General features: G+C 31.0%; 2 protein-coding genes across 4 annotated transcripts in view; one reads left to right on the plus strand and one right to left on the minus strand.

Moving 5' to 3' along the window:
• On the minus strand, positions 1-4770 carry LOC140443114 (tetratricopeptide repeat protein 17-like). Its single transcript, XM_072534196.1, has 5 exons — positions 4310-4770; positions 3030-3276; positions 1981-2200; positions 696-889; positions 1-292 (listed from the first exon to the last, which is right to left on the minus strand). Exons 1-5 carry the CDS (start codon positions 4585-4587, stop codon positions 134-136), a joined length of 1098 nt encoding a protein of 365 aa, XP_072390297.1. The 5' UTR covers positions 4588-4770; the 3' UTR covers positions 1-133.
• A 1162-nt stretch (positions 4771-5932) lies between these two features.
• Positions 5933-14281, plus strand: part of PMP34 (Peroxisomal Membrane Protein 34) — a 35830-nt gene continuing 27481 nt past the window's right edge. Inside the window, exons 1-4 of one of the 3 annotated variants that reach the window (XM_072534199.1) lie at positions 5933-6075; positions 6132-6324; positions 10092-10152; positions 13608-13677. In XM_072534199.1, coding sequence (XP_072390300.1) covers positions 6256-6324; positions 10092-10152; positions 13608-13677 — 200 coding nt within the window. In that variant the 5' untranslated portion in view covers positions 5933-6075; positions 6132-6255. Of the gene's footprint in view, positions 6325-10091; positions 10153-13607; positions 13678-14281 lie in introns of all 3 variants that reach the window. The other 2 variants (XM_072534198.1, XM_072534197.1) reach the window with 2 other exon arrangements.

Here is a 14281-nt window from a genome sequence, read left to right on the forward strand (position 1 = left end):
TTGTATCTCTTCAGAATAATTTAATTAACTAAGTTAAAACTTATAAATAAAACAAAATATAGGGCAGGTACTGGAATAAGTCGAACACACGTTAAAGTACACATAAAAGATATCGTCGGATCAGATCTTATTGCTATATAGAAGGTCTTTTAATTCGTTTCGCCGTCAAGGTGATTCCTCTGAGGGACCTCATCGCCATCGCTTTGTTGAAATGTCTTTGAGGTTTCATCTCTTCGGTGAAGTCTACTATGTTATCGACTGACGATAATATAACCAACAAAACGCCCAGCACCTGCAACAAAAATATCAACGCTAGAATCCATCCGTCTACAATTATTACACCACCTGCCGAATTACTTGCCACTTCTTCCTATCGTAATTGGAAAGAACATATCATGTATATACTTTTATTGAATCATAATATCCCCTATGCTCCGTTTGAAAATTGTGCAACGTAATGTCATAAACCAGTGTCGAAAAATTTCAAAAAATTTTTAAATTGTTTGGTCTCAAATGTTGCAGTAATTATACGTAACTCATTATCCCCATTGTACTTCGCTTGTACGTTGAAAGGTCAGTTTCAGCGTACAAGCGAAGCAGTAACATATTCAGAAGATGCCAACCCCTAGTGTTGACGTACAACACTACAAAAAGTATCTTATAGAATAAACTAAGACAATTCCGTTTTAACTTACCAAACATACAATGATCACAAGAGTATAAATGTGGATTGTGGCAGCAGGCATAGTCTCCATCTCTTTCAGAGCTATCTGAGCAGGTTCAAAATCTGGATTGAGCTCTAATGTGTGCCTTAAGTGTATGGAAGCCTCTTGATAATGACCATAAGCTTTAAAAATTTCTCCAAGTGTAAAATACTGTTGCCAGGCACCTAAAAATATTAATCTGTAAAAATACTATTTGTCGATGTTATATTGTTACTCAAACATAGCATGTGTACAAGATTCATTTAATTTATTATGTTATTTCTTCTTTGTGAACTTATAATCAAGCAAATTCTACCAGCCAATATACAATCCATTAAAAAATTTTATTCACACCAGCATTTTCTTTCAACTATGTGACATCTCTTTGAACAAAAATATCAAAGCCATGGTTCAACACTAACACAAGAGATTTGGCATACGAGAATAGGGAGACATACCTACAATACTGTATAGTACTATAAGTCCTAAAGCCTTGATTGAGTTTGGGAACAGCCTGCAGTCACTTGGGGCCAAATTTGGAAAATATGGTCCATGGTAACAAAACCTTCATCACAAATGGCAGTCATTATAACCAAGGACTTAAAGAGCACACCTTCCTGTAACTTTCTCCCTCTATTTTTTTTATGGCTTCACATAATTTTGGTATTAGTTGTGCATATTAAGGGCCATCAATCAACCTTGTAAATCTCAGAGAACTGAAGCTATAACCTTGTTGGCTGACACCACAGCTCTGAACTTGTGAGATGCAGCTGGACCCCTATACTTTCACTGCTAGCTCTGAATTTTTTGTCCCTGAATCATAATCGTATACCCATGTTGGGGTCTTACCCAAGGGAACCAAAGGTCTTGCTGTTGGTTCCTTCATGGCTAAAACATTGGATATAATGTTTTGAACTACATGAAATTAAAAGTATTTTTCTTTCACAGTTTTACAAAAAGAGACCTTTCTATTTTTTAGAATGATATAGTGAACTTTTCTGACATTTTCTCTGGTTGTTACAGTGATTGATGGACTTCCACCATGTTGATCTTGACAATTGGCTCTTTCACACTTAAACTTGTCATACATCAGTACATCATACAACATAACACAGTCCTCTAATGTGAGTGTCAAATCAACATAGATTTCTTTTGGAAAAAACTGCTTTTCAGCAAATTATAAGTATAACAAATTATAACACATTATAAAATCATATATTAAAAAAATAATCTAATATATGATGTATATATGATGATTGTTAACTGACTTACTTACCTTTATCTGGTGGCTGAACTTCTAGCGACCTTCTGGTTAGATAGATCGCATCATCTAAATATTGTAAAGAGAACAGTATCCTCGCGAGATTGAGCAGGACTTCTGCATTATGAGGCGATACTGCAAGAGCTCTACGGAAGCATTCGATAGCTTTGTTGGCATCTCCTTTAATACGCCAAAAATTTCCGATCTGGTTGTATAATTGAATAGATCTCGGCTTCTAAAATAGTAGTTCAAAAGTTATTCCGATTATAATCAAAAATTAAGTACAAAATCCAATAATTTTTGAGATAAAAGTTTCCTCTTTAGTTATTGCAAATAAAGAACATTTAAAATACATTGATCAATGGGTCTACATCAGTTAAAGATACCAAAGTTAGTAATACAGGCCTCAGGTCATTCAGATTCTGTTTGTGCCTAGTATCATAACCTTGCTGATCTTCATGACTTCTATAAAGATTGGTATACCTCTTCATGAATCGATGGTTGTCTAGAATGTACTGTGCTGGTACAGTAAGAATTCCCAATCTTTTATAAGCCTGACGGCAGTCTTCCCTACATCCCAAATCAGCAAGGAACCTCACTGCCTTTCTCTGCAGACCAAATAGTCTAGCTGCGTGACCCCAGAGAAGGAAAGATGTGAGTGGAATATGGAGTGATATGTAGTAAGTACATAGTATAGTCTCCAGTGAGAGGCATTTTGAAAGATTTCTCAAACTAAAGAGCCTTTTATTAAGTTTTTTTGCATAAGTTATTAATATGTGGGTCCCACTGTAATTTTGGGTCCAAAACAACTCCTAAAAATCCAATCTCGCCAAGTCCAGCATTCATATCACCCAAATCTCTCATTGTGAATTAACTACTGGTTCACCTGAATGAACTAGTAGGTGAAGTATGATAGTAAAATATTTGAACAAGGAGAACAAAGGAGATTTGAACATGGACATAATGTTAAAAATATAGGAACAATGTTTCTATAACAAATATGTTGTGTAAAAATAAATAAAAGCAAAATTAACAATACATCTAAATTTATTTTCAAACTTTACCTCCTTTTTGGCTTTTTTCAGTCTTTTTTCAAGAGCATCAATATCAAACTCTTCCATTTCACTCTTGTAGTTCCCATAATTCTTAGTAAAACATAAAATTGCCTGCGGTTCAGGGACTGTGGGATGTTTGTTTCTGTTCACAACACCTACTAAATTGTCAAAATATGTAAAATTTACAGGTTTCCCACAGTCTAAAACTTCATCGGCTGTTTGATACTTTTGGTATGAGTTCGGGTTTGTTCCATTTCTGAAAAGAAAATGTTTTATTGATGTTTATATAGGTTACTAAAATTTTTATAACGATTAACCATCATCAGTGGCATCACAGCTCATTAAGAATCAAAGCCTTCTTCAGAACAATCCTCAATTCACCCCTGTCTCTCCCTGTCTCTGGCAATTCTTCTCCATGCTCTAAATCCAATTGATTTTAAAACATCCTCTAGGTTGTCTTGGCCTTCCTCTGGCTTGTTGTCCCATCGACCTTCTTTAAACAAAAACTTTTCTCACTGTTTCACCTTCCTCTCACCTGTTTACATGCCCTATCAATCTATGGCATGCCAACTTAATGAACACATTATTTTTGTATTCCTCCATAATATGGTTATAAATATTAATATATAATTCATGTTTTAAGAACTAATTGAGTAGGCAGAGTGTTCTCTGGATGTTTTTTTAAACATGATTACAGCAACTTGATGCCTACTGATTATTGAGTAATCTATTGTCCAAGTAACTTGTTTATGGAAACATTGAGAAAAACTTCCATGAAATTTACTGTAAAAAACTTGGCCAAAGTTAGACAAATAAAGAACCAAATTTACTACATTTCGAACTAATCTGGATATTACACAAATAACCTAACAACAAAAATCAGTGTGTTTAAAAGTCTATGTCAACTGAATATTAACAAAAAAAATGGGACTATAAACAATTATTGGCAATTGGCAGATAATACAAAATTTACTCTGTGTCAGTGTTAACATAAAGCATCCAGGTGAAGAGATTACTAAGAAAAGTAATTTGAGTATATATTAGCAAGACAATTAAAAATCACTATTGGCAAGAAAAATGAAGAATTAAAACAATAAGTAATATAAATAATATTTGTATAATTAGCTTAAGACACAGCAAATCTTCATCTAGTTTATTATTGATATATCCCTAATGGATATTATGTCCCCAAACCAGTAATTCTACTATTGCTATTAAGAGGAAGATATCATCAACTTACAGCTTATGTCATTATAATCTAAAATTCTACATAAAAAAATCATAAATACCTTCTGTTTTTACAATCTGAACAATAATACTGAATAGGTTGCTTGACCCATGTCTCACCATAATGTTCAGTGGATAAAATAATATCAAACAAAGGATCCCCTGAATGAAAAATTGGCTGATTATCGGAATATGAAATTATAGATGGAAATTTGGTAACTTTGATAATTTTCGTTTTATCAATATTTAATTTCCACAATGACGTTTTCGACTGTATGAGTATTACTTTAAAAATTAAAATCCATAAAAACACTTTAACATTTTGGAAATCAAAACACATTATTCACTCTTCACTGTTGTTAGAGGGGTTGAATTTTTATTTATTCTTGATCCTTATATTAATTTCGCAAAATATTAAATATTGACGGCCTAGGGCCTCAGTAGGTAAACAAATCTTTTTCTTCTGTTTTGTAATCTTCAAATCTTCCGAATGTTGTGCTGTCAATAAATAAAAGAAGAAAACAAGACAAATACAGGGACACCATTATTATAAAATAAAATCATCCCTACTTTGTATCTAATTTTTGGCAATGGTTATGATTCCGATTCTCGGGAATTAAACACCCAATAAAAATTTTTATAGTGTTAACGACTATAAAAGATAATAAAACTTATAATGTGTTTATTAATATTTTATAAGTAGGTTTTTTATGAAAGCATAATATTTCTAACTACCTATTAGATATAAAATATGTATTTTTTTATATCAATTTTCCCTTTTGTTTCTCATTTTATGTACCATTATGTATTAGTTACGTTGCAACTCCAAAAATTTAGCTGTTTCTCATGGTCATATTTTGGTCTATTTGGTTTGATCTTTGGTCATATATTATCTGATTATTGTACTATGTTTTCCAACAATTATCCCTTCAAAGTGGCCACATAACTGAGTTCAACGATAGAGACGTATTAGATATGCCATATCGAGAAAAAGATATAGGTATATTATGCTCAGGAAGAAGTGAATTTTTCATAAAGAGGAAAATAGCTAGAGAAAATGAAATTTATGCTAAATGATAGAAAAAATGAAACAAGTGGATAAATTAAAAACCAAAACTCCATTCAGAAATCTGGAAGTGCATAACGAAATTAGCAGAAATATATCTATGATGATCTTCACGATTTTCCATCTTTTTTGGTCTCCTTTTGTTTTTTTACTACCTATTTCTAGAATCTCGATGATTTAACTAATATTACATTATTAACAATATTAATTAATTAACACATTAATTAACAATATTACGCCTTGATTTACGCTGTCTCTAAATGTTCCTCGTTTAACTGGTATCTGCTTTTGATATAAGCAAAGAATATAGACGCTTATCTATCTATTATCTTTTTGTACGTTTGAAGGCTCTTTTATTTGTAATGTTTTAATTTCCTTATTCCACAGTCATTTTTAGATTGTTCTACCTATTTTTATGTGTGTCTTTCTTATATCAACGAATATTGTATTCTCTTCCAGTTACAGTATTTTATATTTTGAAATATGCAATGCACTGAAACCTGAAACCTTTCCTAAAGGAATGCTAAAGGTAAATCAATAGGTTCCAAAGTAACAGTTCGATGTGATTCACGATTCATTCAATAACTATGGATACACGATACACTCCTTTAATGATGCCTTTAATGCATTGTAATGACAGCTGATGAAGTAAATATAACCTCTCTCGACTTTCAGGATATCTAAAAACCATTAAAATGATTAAAATGTAGTTGATAACGGAACGCCAGCCTCCGTTGGGTTGTAATAATTCGTGGTTTAGTTGTAAAATCAGTCACAATGTAACTATTTCCACAAATGTAATAACAGTCTGCTTTTAGAAGGTGACGGGGCCACAAGTTAAAGCTGTATGACCTTTGAATTCAATATTTAATTCTGACATTTTGTTGTTGTACCTTTTCGAATTAATTTTTATAAACATTCAGTATTTTGCAATAAATTAAGATGTCTAAACTGCCACAAAAAACCATTTTTACCTATGAGACTTTGGTACATGCCACTGCAGGGGCTGCTGTAAGTAATTTTATTTATCTATAAAACTTATTAATCTGTGAATATACGAGTATACTGGTTTTTTATATAGTTATAAATGTATATATTTTATATATTTCTATTATACCCTATTAAGATGTGTTCATTAAAAATTGTAGTTGCTCACTTTCTAGGAAAAAGTTGATATTGAATGAAGATGGGAACTCAAATTGTTTTAAATCAAATTGAAATTACCTTTTATTGAACCATTTTTGAATTCTAACATTAAAATTAACCTTAGCTGTATATTTAATGGTTTTGTCACATTTATATGAAAATCAAAATTAAAAAATAATTGTCAGAGTATCTTTTGATGATATAAATACAGAATATCATAAGTAAATTTTAAAGTATATTAATATGGTATTAAGGGAAACAGAACTACACATGAAGCCATACCTGGGAGTCAATTTATAAATAACATCAGACAAATATATTGATTTGATTTTGGAAAATCAGCATATAAAATAATGTAAGAAGTGATCTGATCAATATATCATTAAAATAAAACTAAATTAATTCAATATTGGGTAGATATTTGTGAAATAATAATGGAAAAGTGAATTACAATTTGTAGAACATTCAGGAATTTAGGTGTTCTCTGCAAATAAATATGTAAGAAGGAGAAGGTCGACAAAGTAGCCAGTATTTATCATTAGATGGGACCCTATTAGATTGTTTGAGGCATATAAAGAATCTTCCTATGATTGTTCAGCATCTTATAAAATGTGTTATAAATTGCCAATTTAAAATATGCTCAGTTTGGTAAATTATTGATAATTATTGTTTGCTAACTCTATAATTTTAAATAAATGGTATAATTTTGGATAATTTAGATTTGCTAAAGAATAATTAAGCAGTATTATGCTGGGAAACCTGGGTATAGAAATTAGAACTAGAGTCTTTAGATACTACATATTCTCTACCCTTTTATATGAAGTTGAAGCCTGTACAGTTGTGGATGAAACTAAAGGAAGACTTGCCAGCTTTGAGATGTAGTTGTTTGTTACATATTGTGTCCATGATATTTTCCACATTCTCCGATAACAGTGGATTCGGAACGATTCAGTGGAATGGAAAAACAACGATAGAACTCTTTAAAGTTGCTACAGACAGAGTAAAATTGGTCATGATGATTGCTAATGTTCTCAAAGGATGAGGCACATGAAGAAGAAAGAATAATGGAATAATTTCTTTACCATTTTTTTCTTTAGAGCAATAATTTTTTAGCAAAGAATTTTTTGGCCCAAAAATGGTTTATTTTGAAGTTTACATGGAGTTTTGTGCTTTTTAACAATTGTTTATTTTAAAAAGATAAAAAGAGCTACTTTTACTCTTATTTTGAAAAATAAACAATTTTTGAAAAATATTATAATCAAATATTTTCAGTTCTTGCAATTTCCTGTATGATGACAACTTCTTACTCTAAAAAATGACGAAATAAAAGTATTAACTGACATGTACTGTATATTTGACAATCAAATAATTGAATTTTCAATTAACTTACACAACCTATCAATAATTCAAAATGTACAGGGTGTAGCTATATTCAACAAACGATACTCTCCCTCAAAGCTATAATTTATGTTTTAAGTTTGAAAATAAACAGTAAAGATTTTTGTTCATAACTGGTTCAATTAATCCATTTTTTTAATCTCTTAAAACATTTTCTTTTTGGTACTTAGCCCCATATTTAAATATTTCTTAAAAAACCTTTTAGAGCAAAATATATGAAAGAAACTTAATCAATAAATTGATAGTTGAATATTAAAACCTCTTGTTGGAGTAGAATATTGTAGGTCGAATAATACACAGTTCATTATCTTTATCGCTGTTCAATTACTTCATAATATAGCTTATAGTTTTGCATATTATCCGATTATAAGGTAGATTAGTCCTATTTGTCTCTGTTTTGGATATAATTTATTATGAGTTTGATATCTGTCTCCATTCTTTCCTGTTTTTTTTGCATTTCCCTTTATAGTATTTTATTGCCATGATTATTATGTGGTTTTCTATGTCACCCCAACATCTTTTCTCAGTCTGCCTCAACATAAACATTAAAAAGAAGTCTATTAAATCTTTTTTCTCCACATGGAGAATATCAGGTCTTAGGATTGTTCTCATTACTTTCCTGTCAAGTCCTGTTAAATTATCTTCTATTTTATTCATCATCGTTGCATATGTGACAACTGGCTGCATCAGTGTTTTGTATAATCCTTATTTTTGTTTTGCTTCTTAGTTTTTTGTTTTTAAGCATTTTTCTGTTTCTTCTTAAATCTTGGTTTCCCTTTAGAATTCATTCTTAAATTCTTTATTTTTCAGTTGTTTCCATGGCCATTCCCAGGTATTTGAATGTCTTTACTTTTTCACATTTGATTGGTTTTCATTTGCCCCTCTATTTTCCTTGTTTTTGCTCACTTTCATATATTTTTTTTTATATTTGCATTCCATATTTCTTGGAATGCAAACGCTCATGTCGGCACAGTGGTAGGTGTGTGGTAGTTTGGCGATAGAATGAGAAATCAGGACCGTACGCGCTTCGTTTCAAAAATCTTTACTCATTAATTTAACTGAGTTAAATAAGAAAATAAACAAAAAAAAAACAATTTAGTTCTATAAAAAATGCCTGTGTACATAAAATATCTAATATCTCGAAAATATTTGTATACATATATACATGAAAATGGAATGATTGTTTTGTTCGATATTAATTTGAAAATTTTGTACATGCTTTATTTTCTTTACAGCTTCTGGCGCTGTATTTGCTATAAATTGATTTATTTCGTTAGAAAGCACCTTAGGGTGACTCTCCAAACAGAAATTACTTTGATTTTTGGAATTACCCTTAATCTCTTTTACCAATTGCCAAACCACTTTAGTTTTACAACAAGAGAAATCATACGATTTCCTACCTGGCGAAACTGAATTCAAATTTTTACTACTGAGCTGTCTACAACTTGCAAAGCAAACAGCTTGATGAATTACTCGGCAAGGGAATCTAAAATATGCATTCCACCTGCCGTTCATCATGGTCAAAATTAGCAGTGAATTCAGTTTCTGGTACTCCAAACAGAGTAAAGAAATAAAACTTAATGACGGTATTAGATTTTTGTTTTGATACAGGGCAGCGGCAAGCCGCTTATACGTATTTCGACCTCTTTAGGTCTCATCAGGGCGGTATATGCCACTGCTCCTAGAGAGTTTTATTTTCGCTATTTTCAATTCGTTCTTTATAACAATTTTTTCGAGATTGAGTGAGTAAAGAATTGTATTTGCGTTTCTCTGTCCTGTAAGTATCTTTATAATCAACATTATTGGTAGACAGTGTAAACAAAACATCATTTTTGAAGTACCTTTGTGATTTTTTTTATCTCTTTGAGTGGAAAACATTATATAAAAATTTTCTGCACTATATTCATAAAAGCATCCCACTGATTATCTACCTCTAATGTCTCAAAAACAGATACCCAGTCTACATTACCTAACATGAATTTCAAAAAATGTTTATTCTCCTTGCTAAATATTCGTTTTTTTAATACATTTGACTCAAATTTATTTAATTCAAATTCTATTTTTTGAGCAGTATGATCAGATGTATGAGGATTGAATACAAGAGAATATTATCTTCTTGCCAGTTCTCATTTCTCTCCAGTTTCTCTTGTTTATAGTCTAGTTTCTTATTTATATCATGCAAATATTTTGTATATAAAACTAACACCCCCAATTATACAGTTTAATTTTTTTAGGCAAGCATTTTTGCTATGAGCAGCGTGTACCCTTTGGATATGATTAAATTCAGAAAGCAACGTAAGTATCTTTATCAAATAAAATTGTTAATTTGTAAACATTTTTCCCAAGTTCATTAAAACTTCTGTTTTTTTTTATACCAAGTGATGTAATGTGAACTTGAAACTTTTAATTGTATATTAATTAGCATAATTGATTACGTTAAAATATACTGATTTAACTAAATGTTGTTTTAACACATTGTAAAATAATTAATAAAAAGTAAATAAAGGAAGTTAAAATTCATAAAAAAAGTACAATTTAAATCATTTGATTACGTTTATTCTGGAGTTATAAGTAAAAAGATGCGTGTTTACATTTTATAAATAAAAACTCGAAATTCTTCTCTTGCTTCTTTTTGCTCTCTCATTAAAAATCGTAGATGCAGTTTAATTTTGTGTATCAGTGGTAGCACACGGTCTACTACACCGGTCATAAAAATAGTCCTCTAGATGAATTTTGTTTAAATTTCAATAAAAAAATATTGTTTGTAGTTTTTTTAACATTATTTATTATTATTAACATATTTTGTTTACTTAAAATGTTTATTTACGTAGCACAAAACATAGTCCACAATTTTTGTAATAGTTTGATTTATTCTCTTTTTTATTAAACAAATTACAATTAATTTAAAATTAGAACATAACATATCAGTCTTCAAGAACTATCTTAAACACAAATAAAACTCCATATGTCTCTGTCTTCTGTTTGTCGTTTTCACATTGGACCTGCGCTTTGCTCAATGTCATCTTTCCATCTCATTTGCGGTCGACCTCTTGACCTTTTTGCATTATATGGCCTCCAGCGGTAAATTTCTTTATTCCATCTTCCATCCTAATATCTTTCGTTATGCCCAGCCCATTTCCATTTTAATTTCAATGCATGTTCGACAGCGTCTGTTGTTTCGGTTTTGCATCTTATCCACTCGTTCCTCTTTTTATCTCTCAACGATATTCCCAACATTTGTCTTTCCATAGCTCTTTGAGTATTCTTTATTCTATCTAAGTTGCTCTTGGTACACGTCCACGTCTGGGCACCATATGTCAGAACAGGTAGGACGCATGCATTAAATACCTTCGTTCTTAATTTTAAAGGTATTTTTTGGTTTTTGATAGTATATGAGAGTTTTCCGAATGCAGCCCACCCCATTCTTATTCTTCTGGTTATTTCTTTAGCCTGGTTACTTTTGTCTGCTCTGATAGCTTGTCCTAAGTAAATATATTTTTGGACGTATTCTATGTTTGTTCCACCTATGGTAATTACTGATCTGTCTTCTGTATTAGTCATTATTTTAGTTTTCTTTAGATTCATTTTTAGTCCGTTCTCAAGAGATGTTTTTTCTAGGTCTGAAATCATTATTCGTAGTTGTTGCTATCAGGAGTACATCATCGGCGAATCTTAAATGATTTAAATATTTCCCGTTTATACAAATCCCTTTATTGTCCCAGTCTATAGATTTAAAAATGTCTTCCAACGCCAGAGTAAATAGTTTGGGTGAGATTGTATCCCCTTGTCTGACACCTCTACAAATTCTAATTAATGGAGTTTGCAAATCTCTGTCTAGCTGAATTCTCATAGTGGCGTTTTGATATATATTGTGGATTAACATTCTGTAGCGTGAATCTATTCGGCAATTAACTAGCGCTTCTTCTACTGCCCATAGTTCTATGCTGTCAAACGCTTTTTCATAGTCAACAAACGCTAGGTATATTGGAAGGTTGTATTCATTGGTATTTTCTATCAATATTTTAAGGGTGTGAAGGTGGTCGGTTGTGCTGTACCCCTTTCTAAATCCTGCCTGTTCAACTGGTTGGTATACATCAAATTTGTTGTTTAGTCTAGTTGTGATCACATTAGTGAAAGTTTTATAGATTTGTGACAAGAGAGATATTGGTCTATAGTTAGCTTATTTTGATCTATTTCCTTTCTTATATATCAGAATTGTATTTGCTTTGTTCCACTCTTGCGGTATTTGTCCTTCAAACAAACATTTTTTATTGAAAAGTATCTTTAGGTAGTCTTTTATCTTTTCCCCTCCTTCTTTTAACATTTCAATTAGAATTTCATCGTCTCCCTGAGCCTTATTTATTTTCATATCTCTAATTGCTTTTTCTATTTCTTCTCCGGTTATGGGGGGTAATATTTCCGAGTTTACATTCATTATTTTCTTTTTCAAGTTTTGTTGAGTTGTATCAGGTGGACTGTTTTTAGAGCTGTAGAGGTCACTATAATATTCCCTTGTTATCTTAGATATTTGGGTTCTGCTTTTTTCTATTACATCTTGTTTATTTTCCATCTTTATGATTTTATTTCTTCCTATGTGGGACTTGATAGATCTTAAGTTTCTGTTTTCTTTTATAATCTTCTCGATTCGTTCTTCTTGATGTCGTTTGAGATCTTGTTTTATATGTCTTCTTATTTTTGTATTAAGGGTTTTGTATTCAGCTGTATTTCTTTTATTTTCTTGTAGTAGGCTTCTCCGTTGTTGTAGCATGTCTAAAGATATGGCACTTAATTTTGATTTTTTGTCTGATTTTGTTGGTGCTACTTCTAAGCTAGTCTTTAGAAGTTCTTCAGTGATGGCTTTGTTTAGTTGATCTAGATTTAGGTCTGTTAGCTTTAGTTCTTCAGCTGTTCTTAATTTGTTTTGGTATTGTTCTTCATTCTACTTTAATTTTTCTGGGTGGACTTTTTTCTTAGAGTGCACATATTGTCTTCGATCTTTTTTGTGTTTAATACTTATTTTAGCCCGTATCATTCTGTGATCACTACCAGTAGAGATTGAGTTTATTACTGTGACGTCTTCAAAAATGTTCTTTTTGTTTGTTAGTGTGTAGTCAATTTCATTTTTAGTGTTCCCTACTGGCGACATCCACGTCCACTTCCTATGTGTTTTTTTCTTGAAGAAAGAGTTCATGGCAAATTGATTTGCTGTTTTCTAGATAGTTCGCATGTACCATCTAATTCCTCATTTTCATGTTCCGTATCGCTTCCCTCCAAGTTTTCTTCTACATGATCTTCTCCCGATTCCTGTTTATCACCATACTCATCACCCATCGAAACTTCTTTAAAAAGTGCTAACAATCTTTTTTGCTCTTTTTCATAATCCATAATATCTGAAAAATAAAGGTTTATTATTAAACAATTACTTACAAGTCACAAAATTCTATTACTTCTCTAGACGCACACGGTTTCGTGCACTTGTTTTAAATATTACAAACTTACAGTTCGAGCATCAATACTGCAATGGTGCAATGATACACAGTCGATAAATGTACCTATCAAACGAAGGTACAGAGCCTTAGAAAGTCGAAAGCTTCCGATTTGCTTCAGTATTGACCGTCATTGACTCTCACTGGTCTCCTAGACAAGATGCATCTACTGAAAGGTTAATTCAAAAATGAACATTGATATGGAATATTTCGATATTTTACCTCAATATTAGCGTAATATCTCATACTTTCTTTTTATTTCAGTTGAAGACAAAGAACTTGCAGAAAAATCTACTTTTGAAGGTATAATTCATCTTCTTAAGACTGAAGGCATGTAAGTATGAACGCTATTTATATATTAGTGTAGTGGGTGCAAAACCTCATGAACCTTGAAAGTACGCATGCCTGAAAAAATGAATCCTAAAAACATTGACTATTTTAATTTTATACTGAATTGCTCGACAGGGTCGGATTAAAGTATCTATCTATATAAAAGGATATGATAACACACCGTTTATCCAGTAAGGTAACGGCGTCGTCTAGGAAAGAAATAAAAACTACCATATTTCAATTATATTTTGTTCTGGAAACGATACATTTAATTAATAATACTGTATTAATTACATATTAATATAATTAATTTTAATAATATTTTTAAGGTAGAATTTAATACAAAATAATTTAAAGCTTTATGTTAGTTTATATTTAAAACTTAGCGCCATCTAGGAAAGAAAATCTGAACTACCAACATCTGACATTTCATTCATATTTTGTTTTTGACCCGATACGTTTAATTAATAATACAACAAATAGTAATTACATATTAATATAATTAATAAATAATATTATTAGTATTTTTAAGGTAGAATTGAAGAGGTCGGGGCAATAAGGGACCTAAGCCTCATTTGAAAAGTTTTGAGTAAATCACATAGTTTATA

Source organism: Diabrotica undecimpunctata, chromosome 6 (assembly GCF_040954645.1).
Source record: "Diabrotica undecimpunctata isolate CICGRU chromosome 6, icDiaUnde3, whole genome shotgun sequence".
Taxonomy (NCBI): Eukaryota; Metazoa; Arthropoda; class Insecta; order Coleoptera; family Chrysomelidae; genus Diabrotica; species Diabrotica undecimpunctata.